Genomic DNA, 24,487 nt, shown 5'->3' with positions numbered 1-24,487 from the left:
AATGAACCCAGGACCTCATACATGGGAAGCAGGCACTCAACCTGCTATAACTGCTCCCTTGGTTTAATTCCTTTATTTATTTTTAATTGTGGTAAAAAATATATATATATATATGTATTTTTTTTTAAGATTTATTTTTATTTATTTATTTCTCTGCCCTTCCCCCTACCCCCCTGCCCCAGTTGTCTGTTCTCTGTGTCTATTTGCTGCGTCTTCTTCGTCCGCTTCTGTTGTTGTCAGCAGCACAGGAATCTGTGTCTCTTTTTGTTGTGTCATCTTGCTTTGTCAGCTCTCCGTGTGGGTGGCGCCATTCCTGGGCAGGCTGCACTTTCTTTCGCGCTGGGCGGCTCTCCTTACAGGCTTAACGGGGCGCTCGCCTTGCGCGTGGGGCTCCCCTACGTGGGGGACAACCCTGCGTGGCAGGGCACTCCTTGCGCGCATCAGCACTGCGCGTGGGCCAGCTCCACACGGGTCAAGGAGGCCCAGGGTTTGAACCGCGGATCTCCCATGTGGTAGGCGGACGCCCCAACCGCTGGGCCAAGTCCGCTTCCCGTAAAATATATATAACATTAAATTTACCATTTTAACTATAACCATTTTTAAGTGTTCTCCTTGTCGTTTTAAAACTATTTCAATTGGTTGGACTTCATGGTAGCATGCTTAGTTCAGGAAAGGGCGCCTTCAGGGAGAACGGATAGGTTAGGGGGAAGATTTAGCAAAGGCAACAATCTAGGTGAAGGGAGAACTTTGTAAAGCAAAATACATCTTCCCTAGAAGCAATTAATCATATTATTAGACATACTGCTTCAGCAGCTGGCAAAACAGCAGGAACAAGTCGATTTTGCTTCCTTGGTTACAGGGAGCGGTAGTGTACTTGACCTTCAGCAGAGCAGGGTCACAGAGAGGGCATCCTTAGACAGCCCTGTCTGGTTTTAGCGAATGGAATCTGTACTGGCAGGGATTAAAAGCAAATGCCTGTGAATTCCTCCAACCAACCCTACTCGGTTTTAGTTGGACTCTTTCTGTCCTGGGAGGTTGCTGAGGAAAAATGTAAATAAAGCTGCAGGGAGCTGTTGGCCTGGTAAGTGTAAGTGTCCTAAAGAAAATAAGGCTGCGATTTCAAAGCATGATCTCTGTATCTCTGTTTCTGGGGGAAACCTCCTTGTAAGCCAACATATTTCATAGGCACTTGTTTTTAAAGCAGTTAGTAAAATAACAGTGGATTTAAACATGTATGTGTGTATTTGAAGGAATTTGATTTAGTGTCTATTGCTGTACTTGGCACCTAACAAATTGTTTCTTCAAAGGAACTTGTATTTGAGTATACTTGGTAGACTCGGTGGGCAAAAGCATTTTACCCATGTGGGTAGTGGTTCTTGCCTTTGTATCTTTGTTTTTGTGTCAACAAATTTTGAAGTCTGTTTTTTTAAACCTACGTTATAAACTGGTAAGTTAGAAAACTGATTAATCCATTCTGATATAAATGATGGTGAAATTCAAAATATATTTGCACATTTATAATGTTCAGGTTTGATTCCTTGATTTACTTTAGTATTAAATACAGCTGGACATAATAGTTATCAGTAGAAGTAATTATTTAGGAACATGTTCTAATCCTTTGTGTGAGGTGAGGTGTAAGCAGTTTAAAGATCAGCAGTCTCCTGTAGATTATTCTGTGATGCAAGTTGCAGCACAAAGAGGGGTAAACTACCCATTCACCCTTCACCATAATTATTATTTAATGTGCCATTGAAATAAATATAAAAGGAGGATATAGCACATTTCAGTTCAGGATGGACGGTTGGCTGTCAAACCCTTCACCCCACTTAGGCATTTACATTGTTCATTATTTCACTGGGAGTGTTAAGGAGAAATCGGAAGTTCCTGGTTGAGGTTTGTAACATTTAGGTCTGCATAATATGTTTTCTTCACTGGGAATGAACTTTGCTGCCCTCTTAATAACCCGTAGAAACGTTGTAGTCAAAACCTAGAATAAAGTCTCAATTTAGAAGCTCTTTATATTGTGTATTAGTTGCTTGCTTTGGTCATCCTCTTCAACCTAGATGTTTGTTCATCTTTCAACAGATAACTGCATGTAAATTACAAAAATTTATTTATTTTAATTGTGGTAAAATATATATAATATAAAAATATTTCTAATCATTTTACGTGGACAATTCTTTGACATTACGTGTTTCAACAATACTGTGTAACTTTTACCACTATCTATTTCCAGTCTATTTTCATCATCCCAAACCAAAACTCATAATCATTTAGCAATAACTCCCCATTTCCTTTTTCCCCAATCCCTGGTAATCACTATTTTTCTTTCTGTCTCTATGAATTTACTTGTTCTAAGTATTCCAGGTAAGAGGAATCATGCTGTATTTGTCCTCTTGTGTCTGGCTTATTTCATTATGTGTCTTCAGGGTTCGTCTTTGTTGTAGGATGGATCAGACTTCACTTTTTGTGGCTGAATAATATTCCCTTGTACGGCTATACCATGTTTGTTTATCCATCTACAGATGGACACATGGATAACTTCACCTTTTGACTATTTTTAAAATGCCACTATGAACATTGGTATACAAATGTCTGTTCAAGACTATGTATGTATGTATGTATGTGTATACCTAGGAGTGGAATTGCCTGAACATATGGTAATTCTCTATCTAACTTTCTGAGGAATTGCCAAAGGGTCTTCCATAGTGGCTGCACCATTTTATATTGCCACCTACAGTATACAAGGGATCTGTTTCTCTGCAACCTCATCAACATTTGTTATTTTCTACTTTTAAAATAATTGCTCTTTTAGTGGCTATGAAGTGGTATCGCATTCTAGTTTTAATTTGCATTTCTTTAATAGTTAATGTTGAATGTCTTTTCATATTCCTGTTGGCCATATGAATATTATCTTTAGGGAAATGTCTTCAAATTTTGACCCATTTTTTTATTGGGCTCTTTGTCTTTTTGTTGTTGAGTGGTTTGAGTTCTTTACATAGTCTAGATATTAAATCCTTATCCGGTATGTGTTTTCCATATTTTTTTCCCCGTTCTGTGGCTGTTTGGTTTTGTTGTTGTTGTTGTTGTTGTTGTTGTTGTTGTTTCGCCTTCTCAGTCATGTCCTTTGATGCACAAAAGTTTTATAATTTTAATGAAGTTTATTTTATCTGTTTTTCTTTTCTTGCTTGTGCTTTTGATGTAGTGTAAAAATCCATTGCTTATTACAAGGTTCCGAAGATATTTCTGTGTTATCTTATAAGAGATTTATAGTATTAGCTCTTATTTTTAGGATGTTGATCCATTTTAAATTAATCTTTGTATGTGGTGAGATATAGTGGTTCACATTCATTCTTTTGCATGTGAATTTCCAGTTGTCACAGCAAACTTGTTGACGAGACTACTCTTTCCCCCATTGAATGAACTTGGTACTTACGTCAAAAATAAACTGGCCATAGATGTTTGGATTTTCTCTGAACTCTCAATTATATTCCATTGCTCTGTACATGCCAGTACCACACTATTTTGATTGTTCTCACTTTGTAATACAGTTCGAAGTCAGGAAGTATGTAACTTTTTCCAACTCTATTTTTCTTTTTCAAGATTGTTTTGGCTGTTTGGGGCCCCTTGCAATTCCATATGAATTTGAGGATCACCTTTTCCATTTCTGAAAGAAGGTCTGTTGGAATTTTAAAAGGGACCACTGAATTTGTAGACAATTTTAGACAGTATTTACATCTTAACTATATTAAGTCTTTCACTCCATGAATGTGGGGTATTGTTCCATTTATCTAGGCCTTCTTTAATTTCTTATCAGTGATTTTTAAGCATTTATTAGTACATTTTAATACAGCATAAAATTCATCCAAAGTGTGCAGTCAATGGTATTTGATATAATCACATAGTTGTGCATTCATCACTTCAATCACAATAAAGTTTTATAGTTTACAGTGTATGTCTTTCATCTTCTTGGTTAAACTTATTCCTATATATTTTATTCATTTAGATGCTATTATAAATGGAATTGTTTTATTGATTTCCTTTTCAGATTTTTGCATGTTTACCTTGTATCTTGCAGTTTTGCCTAATTCATTTATTAGTTGTAGTAGCTTTTTTATGGATTCTTTGAGATTTTTCTGTACATAGGATCATGTCTTCTGCGAATAGAGATAATTTGACTTCTTTTCCAATCTGGATGCCTTTTATTTCTTTCTTTTGCCTGATTACTCTGGCTAGAAATTCCAGTACAATGTTGAATAACAGTAGCATGAAAGTGGACATCCTTCTCTTGTTCCAGATTGAGTGTTTTTATCATGAAAGGATGTTGGATTTTGTCAGGTGGATTTTTTTCCCTGTTGTAATATTAGTGTGGTAGATTACAATCATTTTCTTATGTTAAACTTCCTTGCATTCCTGGAATAAATTCCACTTGGACAAGGTTTATCACCCTTTTAATGTACTGTTGGATTCAGCTTGCCAGTATTTTGTTGATACTGTATTCATGATGCATATTCTTATTTATCTATATCGTAAGGGATATTGGCCTGTAATTTTCTTGTGCTGTTTTTATCTGGCTTTGGTATCAGGGTAAGCCAGCCTCATGAGTTAGGCAGTAATCCCTCCTTTTCTATTTTTTGAAAGAGTTTGAGAAGGTTGTTAAATCTTCTTTAAATATTTGGTAGAATTCATCAGTGAAATCATCCAGTCCTGGCCTTTTCTTTGTTGGGAAATTTTTAATTACTTATTCATTCTTTTTACTTGTTATAGGTTCATTGAGATTTTCTATTTCTTAGATTAGGTGATTTGTTATGTTTGTAGAAATTTGTCCATTTCATCTAGGTTTTCTAATTTATTGACATATAGTTGTTCATAGTATCCTCTTGTGATAATTTTTGTAACTGTAAGCTCAGTAATAATGTCCCCAATTTCATTCTCTTTTTCTTTGTCAGTCTACCTAAAGGTTTGTCAGTTTTATTGCTCTTTTTTAAAAGCCATACAACTTTTGGTTTTGTTGAGTTTATTGTTCTTCTGTTCTCTATCTCTGCGCTAATCTTTACTATTTTCCTTCCTTCTACTGATTTTAGGATTAGTTTACTCTTCTTTTTTTTTTTTTTTTTAAGATTTATTTATTTTCTGCCTTTCGCCTCCTCCTGCCCTGCTGTTTTTGCTCTCTGTGTTGTTTTCTCATTTTTTCTCCTCTAGGATTCATTGGAATTCAATCCTAGAGACCTCTGACGGGAAGAGAGGTTCCTTGTCAATTACGCCACCTCAGTTCCTGGTTTTTGCTGCACTTCATCATGACTCTCCCCTTGTCTCTCTTTTGATGTGTCATCATCTTGCTGCGTGACTCACTTGCACGGGGCCTGGCTCACCACGCGGGCACTTGCACAGGCACTGGCTTGCCACGAAGGCATACTTTCTCTTCTTTTTCACCAGGAGGCCCCAGGGATTGAACCTAGGGCCTCCTAACACGGTAGGCAGAATCTCTATCACTTGAACCACATCTGCTTCCCTAGTTTGCTCTTCTTATTCTCTTCTCTTTAGGTGTGAAGTTAGGTTATGATATGCTATAGTTTTAATCAAGGAAAATTAGTATTTGCCTATTCTCAGTGCCAAAGTGGCCACTCAGAACCTTGGCCCTTATCTTCAGTGGGCATTGACTAAACCCCAGACCTTCACATGACTGTTGGGGGCTTCTCTCAACCCAGTCCTGCTGGGCTTGGGAGGGTTATCAACACACTTTCACAAGTACTGATCCTAGTAGTTTTCAGTACAATGCTGGTTTTGTTCACTATCCCTGCAGAGCTTTGTTAACCTTCTTGGGGAAACCTTAGTCTTAAAGGAGTGTTTTACAGCTGGCTTTGAAGTCAGTGGGAAATTCAAAGATCATCTTTAAAAAGTTATTTTGGCATCTTTTTCTTTTATTAAAGTTGTGCAGAGCAGAACTTTCAACATTTAAAACTGCTGTTTTTAAATGATTTTTCTCAAGGCCATCATGTGGTAATAACTCATTGATTCCTTTATCATCCTGGGTCCATTCTCTAGAACAGCACAGGTTTATCATTCATGGTCACATTGGAAGCACGAGGCATGGTCCTCGTGACTGTGGCCACCACTGGGCATCTTTCTGATTCCCCTTGTGATCCAGCCCACTTCTTGCCCACAGGTACCTCGTGCACAGACCTCTCGGCCAGAATCTCCAGGGATGACCAGCCCCTCCCCACGCATCCAGATAATCTCCACCGACTCTGCGGTAGCCTCGCCTCAGCGCATTCAGGTACCTGCAGTACTTCCCCCACTTCGTTCTGGCCACCGGTCTTCTCTGAAGCTTTTCCAAAAGCTGACCTGCCTAAGGGTTTCACTGAGAATTTGTGCCTGTTGGGCAGTAAGCACAGTATAATCTCACTCTTTCTTTTAAAAAGAAAAAAAGAAAGTTTATATTCATATCACTTACCTTTTTTTGGGGGGGGTACTGGGGATTGTACCCAGGACCTCGTACATGGGAAGCAGACGCTCAACCACTGAACTACATCAGCTCCCCATATCACTTACTTTTAAAGCAGATGTTCAAATTGTAGAAGTTTGGGATGAAATATTATTGTATTACTTGTGTGCTTTCAAATTGAGATTCTACACTTGAAGTCAAATCCACTGCCCCACTTAACTACCTTTTTAGATCTTGGGCAGTAACTTGACTTTTCAATGACTTGGTTTTTTTCATTTGTAAAATGGAGATAGTAATAATACTTACTTCAAAAGGTTATTGTGAGAAATCAGTGGGATATTGCTTGAAAAGAGCTAAAAATAGTGCCTGGCTTGTAGTAATGTCCAATATGTACTAGTTATCACTATATAATAACTATTACTATTAATATTGTTATTAACTAATAGCTATTCCCTTAAGAGGTTAGTCTTCACTAGACTCCAAATATGCCTCTGGCCCATTGTGTGTGTTTTTTAATTCCTTTGAACAAAGAGAAGTAATGTGTTTCGAGCTCTTGGACAACAAGCATGAGGAAGAGAAAATGTATTAATGACAGATTAAAGATTCATAATTATCTCAACAAGCTGAACCAAAGGACCAAACAAAAAAACATGAACAGTAGAAAAAACATCAATTCTGTAAAAAAAGAGATATCAGAGTGGGCAGGTATTTGAATAAAAAAATTAAAGGGTAACTCTCGTTTATCATTCATTTCAAGCTCAGTATAAGTGAACTGTGTGGTACAGTTACTGGATAATTTTTATAGTGTTTACTCTTAAAAGTGATATTATGGACTATTACAAACAAACCACAAAGAGTCTGATAAGTAAAATGAAATGTCATTAGAATTTATATTGTTAGTATGTCTGTATTGTGTAATACTATGTCATAAATACAGATATCCGAATAGTTTGTCATTATTTTAACCTCATACCAAGTTAGGAACAAATCTGGGTTTTGGATCCCACATTAATGAGGTTTTACTGAACTTTACTGTAATTCCCCAAATTAGGACCTTTATATAACTAAATTATTTTTATTTTTTTTCTTGTCCTCTTGATTATGACTTGAATGTATCCTCTATATATGATATGATATGCTTTTATAGAAGTGTTAGGATCCTGCCTACCTACTCTCTTAACTCTGGAAAAGGAGCTTTGTACATTTAATGGTGGCTGTTACATTATGGTCTCAAACCATCTGAGGGTAAATGAAGAAATAGAAAGTTCTCCCCTGGTGAATCTCTCCGAAGCTGGTGGATATTTCAAGAGAAAGAGCACATACCCCCAGTACCAGTATTGTATAAAAATGATCTTTCTGTTCTCCCATGTGCCATTCTAGCATCCCATTCTATACAGTGGGATTAGTCCCTACTCTGGTGCTTGGCCCAGGGTGGCACTGCCATCCTTTATGGACTGCAGTAAGGTTCTTTGAATAAGTCTGGTGGAATATAACCTTGGTATTTAGCTTTCAGTCTATTTAGGGAAGATAATTCTGAGGCATGAGTTTTGCGTGTAGTAAACATGTAAAAATCTTTTCATTGTGAACTGTGAACATAATTGGGCATACCTTTCTAAGTGCTTTTGAATTGATTAAACTTAAAGGCTTGATTTTTAAAAAGGAAAATGAAGGTTATAGGGTTCTTGACATTAGTCCTGATGGCTTCAACAGTGTTCTCATCTCTAGCTCTGATCTCAGTGGTGAATTTCCAATCTTCTAATGCCCGGAGAGAAGTTTCCTAACTCTCATGCTTGGAACCCAAATAGTTGCTTCTATTTGGTGATAAGATTGGAAGGAAAATATTATAAAATAAGGATATCAGGCTAGGCAACATTTGGGAACTCTAGCTCTGAATGGAACAGACCTAGGCTGGTCAAATCTTATGTGCACTCAGCTATATGACCTGGGGAGTTTCCATAACCTCCCATACCAGTTTCTATAGCTGTAAAATGGCTGCAGTCATATCTACTTTATGGGGTTGTAAAAAGATTAAATGAATAATGCCTGTAAACCTGTAGGAAGCACTCAGTAAATCAAAAAGTGTTAGCAACTGTGTTATAATTTTCTAATATTTTATTTTCATGTAATTTCAAACCTACAGAAAATAGTACATGGAACCCTGTATAACCTTTTCCCAGATTCACCAGTTGTTTACATTTGCTTATCTCATTCAATGCTCTCTGTATGTGTATCTTCTAAATCATTTCAGAATAAATTGGAAGCCTGATGCCCCTTTGCCCTCAATACTTGAATATGTATTTCCTAAGAACAATGACATTCTCTTACATAATCACAATACAGTTAACAAAATCAGGAAAGTTAATACTGAAATGTGCCATTATCTGATTCACAGTCTGTATTGTAAAATTTCATCAGTTGTCCCAATAAAGTTCTTTATAGCTATTTTTCTCCTGGTCTAGGATTTGTTACTCTTTTTAATAATAATAATAAATAAGGTGCCTGTCAGCACAAGACCCATTGTATCTATTATTGCAGGCCATTTGAGGATGATCATGTCCTGTCATCCTAATGGGTGCCAAATATGGAGGGTAGCAGTTGAATGAAGGAGATGGCTGGCTTTGAGAGCTTTTGTGGGGTTTTTTTGTTTTATTTTTCTCCTACCCATCCCCCCATCCCCCACTGTTTTTACTGTTCCCATTCACTGTGTGATTTTCTGTATCTATTTCTCTTTTTGTCTTCTCTTCTTGTCTTTCTCCTCTAGGATTCACCAGGATTTGATTCTGGGACCTCTGATGTATGGAGAGAGGTTCCCTGTCAATTGTGCCACCTCAGTTCCTGGTCTCTGCTGCGCTTCTTCTTGACTCTCCCCTTCATCTCTCTTTGTTGCATCTTCATTTTGATGCATTACTCACTTGTGCGGGCACTGGCTCACTGCGTGGGCACTTGCTCACCATGCAGGCACTTGGCTCACCACGTGAGCACTTGGCTCGCCATGAGGGCACGCACGCAGGCACTCATCTCAGCACACAGGCACTGGCTCACTGCACAGGCACTTACATGGGCACTCAGCTTGCCATGTGGCCACTCAGCTCACCACGCAGACTCGCTTTCTCTTCTTTTTCACCAAGAGGCCCCAGGGATTGAACCCAGGCCCTCGCATATGGTAGGTGAAAGCCTTATCACTTGAGTCACATCCTCTTTCCTGAGAGCTTTTGTCTTGAGAGACGAGACAGAGCTGTCTAGGTCAGGAACTGTCAGAAGTGATGGGTAAAATAAGAAAAACCATAGGAGAGCACCCACTGATCTTAGAATGAGACTTACTTGAAGCCATACAATCACATAGCTTCTCAGTAAATCTTACAGGTTTTTCATCCTCTTGCAGTCGTTCCAGGCCAGTGGTTTTCAAATTGTGTTCTTCATTGGTTCCCAGATTCCACAAATGTTAGATTCAAATTTTATTTTTTAATCCACTTTTTAAAAATTATTAAAACAGAGTAAAGAAAAAGACATTTAATATTTTTAATTTTACGTGCTGGAGATCAACATTGTATTCAGTTGTACTGCTGTGTTCATTCTTTTTGGGGCAGGCTATAGCATAATCTTCTTGCCTATTTTAAGATTTTCCTGAGATATTCCTCCGTAATCCCCATTCCAAATTTATGTTTTTTAGGATCGCATCATTGTCCTCTTGTTTGACCTTATATTAAGTAAATATTTAAATTTGTGTTTATAAAAAGCATTTATTTATATGATAAAATACTTCTTTAATCTACATATTGAGGTTTTTTTTACATTAAATTTTACTAGAAAAGACTTCTGCCTTTTATATATATTTTTTAAAGTTTGAAATCTTCTCTTACAATACCCAGGAGGAGGCATTTTGTAATTGGTCTTTTGAGATCATCTCTTTCTTCTAGTGTCAGTGTAGCTTGTTTGTTTGTGTTTCTAGGAATTCATTCATTTCATCTAGGTTGTTTAATTTGTTGGCACACATTGTTCATAGTATCTTCTTACCTCTTTTTATTTCTGTGGGTTCAGTAGTAATATCTCCCGTCTAATTTCTGATATTATTTATTTGCGTCCTCTCTTTTTTTCTCTGTTAGTCTAGCTAAGGGTTTGTCAGTTTTATTGATCTTTATATATAAAGAACCAATTTTGGGGTTTGTTAATTCTCTCTACTTTTTCTTTTTTTAATTCTCTATTTCATTTATTTCCACTCTAGTCTTTGTTATTACTTTCCTTCTGCTTGCTTTGGGTTTAGTTTGCTGTTCTTTTTCTAGGTCTTCCAGCTGTGATGTTAGGTCTTTGATTTTAGCTCTTTCTTTTTTAATGTGAGCATTTAGGGCTGTAAATTTCCAGAATTTCAGCACTGCTTTTGCTCTATCCCCTAAGTTTTGATAAGTTCTGTTCTTGTTTTCATCATTCTCAAGATATTTACTGATTTCTCTTGTGATTTCTTCTTTGACCCACTGATTAAGACTGTGTTATTTAACTTCCATGTATTTGTGGATTTTCCAGTTCTCTGCCTGTTACTGATTTCTAACTTTATTCCATTGTGGTCAGAGAAGATACTTTGTATAATTTCATTCTTATTAGAATTTATTTTGACTTGTTTTATGACCCAACATGTAGTCTATCCTGAAGAACAATCCATGTGCACTTAAGAAAAATATGTTTTGTGCTATTTTGGGGCATAATGTTCTGCATATGTCTTTTGGGTCTAGTTCGTTTATCATATTATTCAAATTCCCTGTTTCCTTATTATTTTTCTGTCTGGATGGTCTGTCTGTTAATGAAAATGGTGTATATTGAAGTCTCCAACTAGTGTCATGGAGGTGTCTATTTCTTTCTTTAGTTTTGCCAATGTTTGCCTCATATTTTTGGGGCACCATGGTTAGGTTCATAAATATTTATGATTATTATTTCTTCTTGGCGGATTGACCCTTTTATATATATATAGTCCTTCTTTGTCTCTTTTAACAGCTTTTGTCTTAAAATCTACTTTGTCTGATATTAGAATAGCTATCCTATCTCTTTTCTGGTTACTGTTTACATGGATGAATTTTTCCATCCTTTCACTTTCAAACTATTTCTGTCTTTGGGTTTAAGGTGAGTCTCTTGTAAACAATATATAGTTGGAGCATGCTTTTTCATCTAGTCTGCCAATCTGTGTCTTTTGATTGGGGGCTTTAATCCATTAAAATTCACTATTATTACTGTAAAGACAGTTCTTAATTCAGCCATTTGTCCTTTGGCTTTCATGTATATCTTTTTTTTCTCTCTCTCTTTTCCTTTATTGCGCCTTCCTTTTCTATATAGTTGATCTTTCATGATATATCTGGTAATCCCTTTCTTCCTTCTGTTTCTGTGTATATATATATATATATATTTTTTTTTTATAACATTTTTTTATTAGAGAAGTTGTGAACTTGAAAAACCATCATGCATAATGTGCAGGATTCTTATACATCAGCCCTCCACCAGCACCTTACATTGTTATGGAACATGTTACAGATTTTGAAAAAACATCATCATTACCACATTTTTGTGCTCTTAAGAATACTCCAGACAGTGTTATTTTCCAGTGTAACCTTAAAATTGCTTTGCTTGGGATAAGACTTAGTAGAAAACGGTGCTTCAAAAAACGCTTCCAGTCCCATCACAATTGCCATGTTGCCGTGGGGATCAAGAGTCATGTCTTGAAGCCAGCTGCCTTCAGAAAAATCTAAGCAGCTGGATGGTTAGTTCTCTCCTTGTTCTCCCTCCTTCTCCTAAATTTCTGTTTTCATGTAAAAAACAAATAAATTACTCTTCTCCCTAAAAAAAAAAAAAAAAGATTATTACCACTAACTATGGTCCATAGTGTACACTTGGTATGTTTTTTCCATACACCCCATGTATTATTGTTGTACATTTGTTATAGTTAATGAGAAAAACATTTTCATATTTGTACTTTTAACCACAGTCCATCTTCCACTCACCACTTGGTTCACTTTGAATGATAAAAGTGTTTGAGGAGATCCCATTTATCCATTCTTCTTTCATTGCTTGTGCTTTTGGTGTAAGGTTTAAGAATTGTCCACCTACCACTAGGTCTTAAAGATGTTTCCCTACATTTTCTTCTAGTAGTTTTATGGTTCTAGCTTTTATATTTAGTTCTTTCTTCCATTTTGAATTAATTTTTGTTCAAGGTATGAGATAGGGGTCCACTTTCTTTGTTTTGGCTATGGATATCCATTTCACCCACCATTTGTTGAATAGATTGTTCTGACATAGATGGGTGGACTTAGCAGACATGTCAAAAATCACTTGACCATAGATGTGAGGGTCTGTTTCAGAACCATCAATTCAGTTCCATTGGTCTATAAGTCTCTCTTTATGCCAGTACCATGCTGCTTTTACCACTGTAACTAGATAATATGATTAAGTCCAGAAGTAAGAATCCTCCAACTTCTTTTTTAAGATGTTTCTTTCTCTTTGGGACCCCTTATCCTTCCAAATAAATTTGGTAATTGGGTTTTCCATTTCTTTAACTAAGGCTGTTGGAATTTTTATCAGGATTGCATTGAATCTATATATAAATAATTGACAACAGTATTTAGCCTTCCAATCCATGAACAAGGAATGTTGTTCCATTTAATTAGGTCTTTGATTTCTTTTAGCTATGCAGTGTATTTTCTGAATATAAGTGCTTTATGTCCTTGGTTATGTTTTTTCCTAAATATATGATTTTTTTAGTTGCTATTGTAAATGGAATTTTTTCCCCGACTTCCTCCTCGGGTTGCATAGAAATTTTTGTGTATTAATCTTGTATTCTGTTACTCTGCTGAGCTCGTTTATTAGCTGTCATGGCATTGTAGATTTTTCAGGACTTTCTAAGTATGGGATGATATCATCTGCTAATAGCAAAAGGTTTACTTCCTCCTTTCCAATTTGGATGCCGTTTATTTTTCTTTTTCAGTTACTCTAGCTAGAACCTTTAGCACTATACTGAACAACACTGGTGACAGTGGGCAGCCTTGTCTTGTTCCCAATCTCAATAGGAAAGCTTTCAGTCTTTGACCATTGAGTACAGTGTTAACTGTGAGTTTTTCATATATGGCCTTTATCATGTTGAGAAAGTTTCCTTCAATTCCTATCTTCTTTAGTATTTTTATCAAGAAAAGATGCTGTATTTTGTCAGATACCATTTCTGCATCAATTGAAATGATCACATGATATTTGTTCTTTTATTTATTAATGTAGTATATTACTGATGATTTTCTTGCGTGCCTGATATAAAACCCACTTGATCATGATGAATAATTCTTTTAACATATTGTTGGATTCAGTTAGCAAGTATTTTGGTGAGGATTTTTGCATCTGTATTCATTAGGGAAATGGGTCTCTAATTTTCTTTCTTTGTAATATCTTTACCTGGCTTTGGGTAATATTGGCTTCATAAAATGAGTTTGGTAGCCTTCCTTCTTTTCGATTTTTTTGAAGAATCTGTGTAAGGTTGGTATTAAATCTTGAGTGTTTTGTAGAATTCACCTGTGAAGCCATCTGGTCTGGGCTTTTCACTTTGGGGGGTTGTTTGATGACTGTTTCAATCTCTTTAGTTGAATTGGTTTGTTGAGATCTTCTGTTTTTTCTAGGGTCAGTGTGGTTGTTTGTATGTTCCTAGGAATTTTTCCATTTCATCTACATTGTCTAGTTTTTGGCTTACAGTTGTTCATAGTCCTCTTACGATCTCTTTTTTTAATTTTTAAAGCTTTAGATTACATAAATGATACATGGAAAATATAGGGGGTTTCCCATATACCCCAACAACAACATCTTTCACCAGTGTGGTACATTTGCTACAATTGATGAACACATTGGAGCATTGTTACCAACTATGATCAGTAGTTTATATCATAGTTTACACTTTGCATTGTACATTTTTATGTGTTTTGACAAAATGTATAATGGCCTGCATCCATCATTGCAATGTCATTCAGAACAATTCCAGTGTCCCAAAAATGCCCCATGTTAACACCTGTTCTTCCCTCTCCTTCCCCTTAGAACCTTTGGTGATCACTGCATTTATATGAGTGTTACAAGTTCTTCCATTGCTAGAATAATATTTTTCTTTAATCCATAGTTGCATTCCCCCTTGGGTTTGTTTATTTCTCAGTCTTGAGGATTTTAGGATAGTAGTACTCAGTATGTTTCTAATTAAGAGGGGGCTTAGATCCCATGGGGCAGATGGAACTGTCTTGCTTGCAGTTGTAGATACTCTGTGTTTTTTTTTTTGTGATGGGCATTGTCCATCATCATCCTTTTGTTAACTGGGTGAGTCCAATGAACTGGAGAGTAGGTGTTTTAACTTCAACTCTGCTGAGATTCAGAGTTCAACCAGCACATGAACAGACCAAAAATTTAAGTCTGTGACATATACTCAATGGTCTCTCCTGGCAAACGATTCATGAGCATTTGAGAAAAATGTATCTTCTGCTGTTTAGGGTCACAGTATTACATATATGTCTATTAGGTTTAGTTCATTTATCATATTATTCAAGCTCTCTGTTTCTTTATTGATCCTCTGCCCAGATGTTCTATCCAAAGATGACAGTGATATATGGAAGTCTCCAACTATTCTTGTAGAAACATCTATTTCTCTCTTTAGTTTTGCAAGTGTGGGTCTTGTGTAATTTGGGACATCCTTGTCAAGTGCATATACATTTGTAATTGTCACTTTTTCCTGGAGAATTGCCCTTTTTGTTAATATATAATGTGTCCTTCCTTGCCTCTAAAAACAGCTTAGCTTTTAAAGTCTATTTCATCTGATATAAGTATAGCTACTCCAGGTTTTTTTGTTTGTTTACTGTATACATGGAATATCTTTTTCCAGCCTTTCACTTTCAATCTATTTGTATCCTTGGGTCTAAGGTGAGTCTCTTGTAGGCATATTTTCTTAAACATTCTGCCAGTCTGTATCTTTTGATTCGGAAGTTTAATCCATTAACTTTCATTATTATTCCTGGAAAGGCAGTTCTTACTTCACCCATTTTGACCTTTGGATTTTATCTGACATATCTTATTTTCACCACTCTTTTTACACTTTTAGTTACTTTTATTGATATAATCTTCAATTCTATACTCTCTTCCAAGCCTCTCTCTCCTGTCTTTTTTTTCAGGCTGTAGCATTCCCCTTAGTATGTCTTGTAAAGCTCGTCTCTTGGATTCAAACTCACACTTTGTGTTTATGTGTAAATATTCTAAACTCACCCTTATTTTTTAGAGACAGACTTGCTGGATATAAGATTCTTGGCTGGCAGTTTTTCTCTTTCAGGATCTTAAATATATCATACCACTGCCTTCTTGCCTCTGTGATTTCTAATGAGAAATCATAACTTAATCTTATGTTATGTGTTACTTGTATGTGAGGAATCATTTTTCTCTTGCTCTCAGGTTTCTCTCTTTATCTTTCACATTTGATATTCAGATTAGTATGTGTCTTGGAATAAGTTTATTTGTATTTATTCCTATGGGCGTATGTTTTGCTTCTTGAACATGGATATCTATGTCCTTCAGTTGGGTTGGGAAATTTTTTTTTTTTTTTGCCTTTTTTTATTTTTAATTTTGTTTAATGTTACATTAAAAAAATATGAGGTCCCCATGTAGTCCCCACCCCCCTCCCCCCAATCCTCCCACATCAACTACCTCTTTCATCATCATGGCACATTCATTGTGATTGGTGAATACATTTTGGAGCACTGCTGCACCACATGGATAGTGGTTTACATTACTCTCACCCAGTCCACCCAGTGGGCCATGGCAGGACCTACACTGTCCAGCAACTGTCCCTGCAGTACCACCCAGGACAATTCCAAGTCCTGAAAATGCCTCCACATCATATCTCTTCTTCCCTCTTCCTACCCTCTGCAGCTACCATGGCCACTTTCTCCACATTAATACTACATTTTCTTTCATTACTAATCACAATAGTTCCAGAATAGAATGTCAGTAAGTCCACTCTAATCCATACTCTATTCCTCCATCCTGTGGACCCTGGGATGATTATGTCCACTCCATCTCTTTATCAAGAGGGGGCTTAGATTCCACATGGATGATGGATGCAATTCTCCTGCTTACAGTTGTAGGCACTCTTGGCTCCCTGGTGTGGTGGTTGACCTTCTTCACCTCCCTGTTAGCTGGCTGGAGTAAGTTCATTAAACCAGAGGGTAGGAGTTGAAAGTCTGCTGAGGCTCAGGGCCTGGCTATCACATGGACAATCCAGAGATTCAGGTCCCCTAAGCATACACCAAACCCCAGTGTCAACCACAGGTCCAGTAAAAGTAACAGGAGAGGCTTGTGGACAAAGAACATTATCTGAGTCCAACTCCATCACACTCAGGAATACAAACTCCAAAGTAGGGCCAACTGACATGGCACTGAACTCCATCTGCCATAACTAGAACCTGTGGGTCTCTGTAGCCCTCAGAAGAACCAATACCTGGGCTTGTATCTACTTTGGCTGTCTCTGGGACCCTGCTGAGGCATGTGTAAGAGCAAACCCTCTGATGACCTCCCAACTCTTCTTTGGAGACTCACAGCCATATAAACTCATTTGTCCTTTCCATTTCCCCCTTTTATTCAAGGTCAAAAAGCATTTTTTTTTAAGATTTATTTTATTTATTTCCTATTTCTCCTCCCATCCCTGTCCCAGTTGTCTGTTCTCTGTGTCCATTTGCTGTGTATTCTTCTTTGTCCGCTTCTGTTGTCCACAGCATGGGAATCTGTGTTTCTTTTTGTTGTGTCATCTTGCTGCATCAACTCTCTGTGTGTGGGGCGCCATTCCTGGGCAGGCTGCACGTTCTTTTGCACTGGGCGGCTCTCTTACAGGGCACACTCATTGCGTGTGGGGCTCCCCTATGTGGGGGTACCCCTGCATGGCACGGCACTCCTTGCATGCATCAGCACTGCACACAGGTCAAGGAGGCCCAGGGTTTGAACCATGGACCTCCCATGTGGTAGACGGACGCTCTATCCACTGGGCCAAGTCTGCTTCCCTCAAAAAGCATTTTTGACACCTGATAATAAATGTAAGCTGAAATATTCTGCTGCTGTGAGTCGACCCTTTTATTCAAGGTCGTTTTCTAGTTACATCATCAGCTAGTACTTGGTAGTAATCCCTCGGCACCAGGGAGGTTCATCCCTGGGAGTCATGTCCCATGCTGGGGGAAACGTAATGCATTTATATGCTGAGTTTGACTTCGAGACTGGCCACATCTGAGCAACATGGAGGCTCTCAGGAGGTAATTCTTAGGCATCCTGCAGCTCTAGGCCTAGTTCTTATTTCAGGCGCACAGGCTCACAGGCATAGTCATTAGTATGAAGGGCTCATTGTTGAACCATCCTTCTTTATTGGTCTTAGCTATTGGACTTGGGGGATTGTTGCTGTTCCATTGGGGAATGTGATAGAACCACCCCCCCCTTCCTGGCTAGGAACTCAGCACTCCCTCAGTTTTCGTTTTTTTAACTCTAACCACTTTGAAAATATTCAAACATTTTTATGTACCCTGTAAACATGCCCTGGAGAACTCCCTTCCAATCATGTGCCACCTATCAATAACATCCCACACCAGTGTTCCTCCCCTGCCATAGTTGTACCTCTCTGTGATCCAGAACTTCTTCAAAAATAAAACCTAATATACTGCCAGGTTTCATTGATAGTAAAAGGAATATAGTGATGGGTTTAAAGGTTAGATATAGAATACATACTAATTTAGAAAAATTAAAGTAAAAATAAATTGGGGTATCAAAAAATTAAAAAATGAAAAAGCTTTGTTTTTGATGTTTTGCCTTTTATCACTGCTGTAAGTGTTGCCCTGTATGAACAGTAGGAAGGCAGTTTCTTCCATTTCTTCCTCAATATCTACAGCCTTTCTTTTCTTTTTTTTTTTCTTAATTATTAAGTTTGTCTTCACAAAACTTTTAGATCACAGTAATTCATATATACAATATATAGTACTCCCACATATCCAGCCTCAAACCCTTTGGCCCATCCCCAGCAATGATCTTTTTACATGTTCATATATTTGCTATAACTGATGTACAGATATTGAGACAATAGCTTTCAAACATGGTTACACTTGGGTTTACATTATGGTTTACATTTTAGCCTATAGGCTTTTATATACTTTTGGTGTACTTTAATGTGTCCTATATCCATCTTTGCATAATCTTGTGGAACACTTCCACTGCCCCGCAGTTACACTGATTCCATCTATTCAATACCTCTTTCCCCCTCCCCTCAGGGCCCACAGTGACAATCAATCTTCATTACTTGAAGGATCATATTCAGAGATACTCGAACCAATGTTGAGGGCTTGACATGCTCGACTGCCCTAACCCATTAGGAGCCACCAATTATCTCGGGAGATATAATTCCCTCTATTTGAGAACATCACTCTCCCCCAGAATGTAGTTATACCTTCACTCTCCTTGTATGGGTCTCCATCCAATGATATAACCCACTATGACAAAGTGAGCGCTCACACACTCCCTAGAAGCCTGCCCTGTGTCAAATTCTCCCCTTTAAGTATCTTAAACAGGTAACCTTCCTTATTATAGTTTCAAAAAAGTTTTCTCAACATTATGCTTTCAACCACATATCTGACACTTTCCTATGTTCAAGTGTTCCCCCCATCCTCCCCGTATTTCTTGAGCCATCATACCCATCCTCCCATCCTTAGCCCCCCTCAAGCTCACAAAGCCCCACCCAGAGGTATCCCTATGCCCCCATTTTATCCATTTGGGTTGGGGAACTTTTTATACCATTATTTCCTCAATTATTGCTTCGTTTTTTTGTTTGTTTGGGTTTTTTTTTTGTTTTTTTTTCAGTTAGGCCAGTAATGTAAGAAAATTAGAGAAGAGAAATGGGAGAAAATATCAGATTATGGGTCTTAGGTAGAAAGAGGGAAAGGGCTGATTTATAGAGTACAAGTCCCCGGGTTTACTTGTGTGCTGATCCAGGCAGGGAGAGAAAATGCAAGAACAGGGCAAGTGAAAAAGCAAAAAAAGTGTGTGTGGGGGGGGGCGGTGATTTAGCCTCCACACTTCCTTTTTAACCATTAATTATTCCACCTATTTGCTAATGACAGGGGTGGAGTCCCAGCCATTTGCTCTTTTGATTGGTTACCCCACCCACCAATTTCCCTGGAGGGACCAGTGGCAAGGCCCCTTAAGAACATCTGGGGCTTTTCCTTGATTTCACTGGAAGTCCCATTCCAAATGGGGAATTCTCATGAGGTTCTTCCAGCAACCATCTTGTAAGGTCTTTCCTGCAAGGGGGGTTCCCACAGCCGTGTGCTTTCATGGCCATGGTTTTTCTGCCAGGTCACAGATTCATCTTATTCCCTAATCTAGCCTGCCTCAACTCCCCTCTCAGAGGGTTTATATCTTTATCCTTAAAGGGGTGCTGAAGAATGATGATCATTCTTTTGTAACTATTTCTTCCTGACTAGGGGCAGTAGGCCCTACCAGACTAGGTATAAAACCCTCTTGCTATTCTGTCACAGTTTATGAAAGATGAACCTGGCATCATGGGTGAAGCTGGATGAAATCCCTGTATGGTTAACAAGGCATTGATTCTGGAAGAAATGAACTGAACTAAAATCTTGAAGATATAGGACCCTGCTAAAAGGATACTGGACCACAAGAGTATAAAAGGCTGAGGTGCACAAAGTGCTGCATCTTCCCAAAGTTGGTGGGAAACAGCATTCTTCCTTGAGCTTTTTATGCTGTTGATTAAATTTAGGGAGAGATTGTAATAGGTAATAGGGTTTGGTATAAATTGCCAATCCCAGTTTTCCATGGTAGTGGTTATGCCTAAAATAGCTAAGAGGGGGATGAGAAAAGGCATTGCCCTTTTCGTTTTTGTATAAGAAGAAACAACAGGAAATGAAAACAGATAAGGTTTCTTAAGGGGTTCCTGGCTTCCCCTCCCCCTAGCAACAAGAGTATGGGCTAGAGTTAGGGAAACAGCTGGTTTTGACACAGACACTACTTAACTTTGTTTCTTGAAGAGATATTTCAGCCTTCCCAACGACTAGCACTCACGTCACATCCAGTGTTTTTAGTGCACTGTTATTCCTTGGGCAGCTGGCTTCACACAGGATAAGTGTACCCAGCTGGCAACTCCTTTAACTTTAACAGCTGTGGGAGAGATCAGAACTACAGGGTAAGGTTCCTTTTAATTTGACTCTAATTGAGAGTGATGCTTGTTCTCTTGCCAGGTTTTGATGAGAACCTGGTTTCCAGGTCCTGGGTGGAGAAAGGTTACTCATAGACCATCTTGAAGGAGCTAAGCCAAAGTGCATCCTAGCCACCTTGTTTGCTGTTTCCTTTCTGGTGGGAAATGTTTAGCGCTGGTAGGATGGCATGTGGGTCTGCCAGTCCTCCCCAGAGTATGAGTGGGACAGGTTCTGGAATAAGAGCTAGGAGGGAAACCTGGGCTAAGCACGTTCATTAACTACTTAGAAAATGAAGTTTACCAGGACTTTTGACATGTTCAGTATCCCTCTGCATATGATCTAGAATAGAAAAGATATCACCATAATCATCAGGTTTATATCTAGAATAGAAGAGATATAAATACAGTACTTAATGCTAATTAATGCACTAATCAATTCATAAGTTTCTCTTTGAGCTGCAATTTAATAGATCTAAGTTCCAAGTTTGCAATACCATACATGTTATCTCTCCATGAGAGCAGGCCATAATGCCAGTTGTATCTAAGTTCTACTTACATCAATCTGGTAATCACTGCTCTGCTTGGTATGCCGTTCACACAGCCAGCATGTTGCAGCACCATTGACTCTAGAGAGAATCTAGGAAGGTAGGCGCCAATATTCCACTGGCCTGGTATATAGCACCCATTGGCACTGTGAAACAGTGCCAGTCTGGAGGCAGTATCCATTGTACATCTGGCCATTTTAAGCCATGGCTGACTGCTGCAAGAGTCTGAAGCTGCAGCATAGTCTCCATCCATTTCAAGAGCACAACCAGGTATATAGAAGATACATTTATTGATTTAGGGGTCAGTGACCACCTACCCAATAACTCAAATGGAGAGGCAAAATGCAATATATTGAAGGCCTGGTTTGAATACACAAGAGTTTGAAAATACTGAAGTCTGTCTCTTTTAAATTTTTATATACTTCCTAAACACTTCCAATGCAGTTCATTACATATTAAATGAACTTAAGTATTTTTACTTTTTACTTCTACACCATTACCATGAAGATGTTAATTAACAGGTATTTTACTTGAGCAGTACAGGGAAAAGTATTTTCTTAGTTATTTTCTGAAAACTGAAGATTCCCAGTGGAATCAAGGTTATCTTTCCTTACCATTTGAATATGCAGGTTGAGGTGACCTCCAAAAGGTTTCTCTGCTATGAAGTTACTTTTTGCTATTAATACCAATTTTAGGTTTCTAATTTGCACTGTGACCATGCAGTTTTGCACAAGAATTTTGTTCTCTGATTGACTTATAACCAAAAAATTCTCAGTGCCTTAATATAAAATTTGCAACATTTTCCTTTCCTCCAGAGCTTTGACAGTTTCTAGTAAGTTTTTTTTTTAAAGCATATTGGATACTTTTATTAACTAAGTCACAAGAATTTTATTAGTAACAGCTTTGCTAAGTTTTTCTGCTTTTCTAGCAGTTGGACCACTTCCACTTGTGATTTATACATCAAATTCAGTTGCAAGACAGTATTGACATTTAAAGACTTGTTTTAAGGTTACCTTTCACTGTTATTCAGTTTGTAATGCATACCCCAAATTTGATTTCCTAGGCACAAACAAACTGACAAAGTTAAACACATTTAGAAGTTAAACACAACGTTACATACAGATTAAAACAGAAGAATTTTATACCCTTAACATTTTCCAGGAAAGGGAACACAGGCCACTGCCCCATGGTGCCTACCTCAACTCTTCCCGCCCCCTCCTTCCCACCCCATCCCAAACCAGGGAGCCGGGTGTGATTGTCAGGAAGTCAGGCTGGCAAAGGCATGGACCTGTGGGGAAACACAAGCCCCCTGGCTCCCTGCCATGGCACCAGCACCAGGAGCAAGACCAGCTGCCGCTAAAAGGCTGGAAAAAGCAGCTTCACTGCACCCGGAGGTTGGCCCCGGAACTCCTGTCTAGGCAAGATTCTAGTTTGAGCTCCTGCCCTGCTCCCCTGCGCTTCCAGCCAGGGTTAGATCTAACAATTCTGTGCACACAATGTCGATGCAGAGAGGTCCTGCACCCAGCCTCCTCCCTCACAGGATTATGTCCTATGGGGGCCATTAGGGGAACCCGTTTAAAATGAAAACAGAAAGAGGACATTAAACAGACTGTTCATATTTTAGACACACCAGTATCTCTTCTGGCTGACAGTCACTGAAATATGTTGCCAGATTTTCTCTAGGTTCTTGGCTAAGTGACAAAAAATGAATTTTAAGTACAAACCAGTTCAGTTAGGCCAGTAGTTTATTAAGAAAATGAGAGAAGAGAAATGGGAGAAAATATCAGAAATTGGGTCCCAGGTAGAGAGAGGAGAAGGGCTGAATACAGGGCCAGAACAGGACAAGGGAAAAGGGCGGGGGGAGGGCTCAGCTATTACTTCTGCCCCTCTCTTCTCCTTCTGGGACACTCATGACACATATGTTTGCACATCTCTTGCCATCATTTAGTTCCCTGAGATCCTGCTAATTTTTTCCTTTCTTTATCTGGTCTTTTGTATGTTTGCCTTCAGAGGCCCTGTCTTCAAGCCCACTGATCCTTTCTTCTGCCTCTTCAAATCTGCTTTTATATGCCTCCAGTGTATCTTTAATGTCATTTATTATACTTTCATTCCCATAAGATCTGCTCTATTTCTTCTGTTCTCCTGCCTGACCCCAACAGTTTATTTAGGTAGCTCTGTGTGATTACTAACTGTACTGTAGGATGAACTGATTCTTGAAGCACCTTGCTCTGCTGCCATCTCGCCCCTATTTAAAGTATATGTTTTAAATACTTTCTTTGTGGTTATCCTAGGGTTTGTATTATACAACCGAAGTCTATAACCTACTAATTTGAAAAGACAACAACTTCAGTAGCATACACATTCTATGCTCCCATATCCCTCTGTTTTTCCGTTTTATGTTGTTTTTATAATGTTATGTCTTTAAAATTTGTCCATTAGCAGGAAATATGACTATTTCTTTCTCAATTGTATCCTTACTCATATAGGAATTAAAGAATAGAGTCATATATTGAGGAAACAGTCCTGTTGGGTTTTGCATTTATCCATTTAGTCACCTTTACTGATAATTTTCACTTCTTCACACTGCTCCAAGCCACTCTTTCCTGTCTTTTCCTTTCAACCTGAAGAACTTCCTTTAACAATTCTTGTTGGGCAGGTCTTTTGGTGATGAACTCTCAGTTTCTGTTTCTGTGAATCTTTTAAAGCTCTCCCGTATTTTTGAAGAACATTCTTCCCAGATGAAGAATTTTTGGCTGGCAGTGTTTCTCTTTCAGTACTTACATGTATTATACCACTGTCTTTTTGCCTTTGTAGCATCTGATAGGAAATTGGTCTTAGTCTTATTGAGAATCCCTTATATGTGATAAATTTCTTTTCTCTTGCTGCTTGCAGAATTCTCTTATCTTTGACATTTGATATTCTGATTAATATGTGTCTCAGAGTAGGTCTGTTCAGGTTTATCTTCTTTTGAGTACATTGTGTTTTTGGGCATGTGTATTTATGTCCTTCATTGGAGTTCAGAAATTTCCAGCCATTATTTCCTCAAATATTCTTCCTGCCCATTTTCTTACCTTCTGGGACTCCCCTGATATGTGTGTTGGTACACTTCATGTTGTCACTTGAGTCCCTTAGATGATGCTCAATTTATTCTTTTCTCTACCTTTCTTCTGACTATATGATGTTTATTTCCTTTTACTTAGCTGATTGTTTCTCCTGCCAGTTCAGATATGCTGTTATTTGCCCTGTGTCTTTTTAATTTGTTATCATGTCTTTCAT

The 24,487-nt window shown here is 38.1% G+C and overlaps 1 protein-coding gene across 9 annotated transcripts in view; it reads left to right on the top strand.

Annotated features, from left to right (window-relative positions):
• NR2C2 (nuclear receptor subfamily 2 group C member 2) overlaps positions 1 to 24,487 on the top strand; it is a 148,245-nt gene that overhangs the window by 66,045 nt on the left and 57,713 nt on the right. For all 9 annotated transcript variants that reach the window (XR_009183601.2, XR_011647565.1, XM_058288504.2 and 6 more), the window contains one exon: positions 6,167 to 6,277. Coding sequence is in view for 7 of the 9 variants with exons in the window: in XM_012521945.4 (XP_012377399.1) it covers positions 6,167 to 6,277 (111 nt within the window). In the remaining 2 variants the exon portion in view is untranslated. The remainder of the gene's footprint in view (positions 1 to 6,166; positions 6,278 to 24,487) is intronic.

Source organism: Dasypus novemcinctus, chromosome 26 (genome assembly GCF_030445035.2).
Source record: "Dasypus novemcinctus isolate mDasNov1 chromosome 26, mDasNov1.1.hap2, whole genome shotgun sequence".
NCBI lineage: Eukaryota > Metazoa > Chordata > Mammalia > Cingulata > Dasypodidae > Dasypus > Dasypus novemcinctus.
The sequence above is the reverse complement of the archived record's forward strand: the minus strand, read 5'-3'. Positions and strand labels throughout refer to the sequence as shown.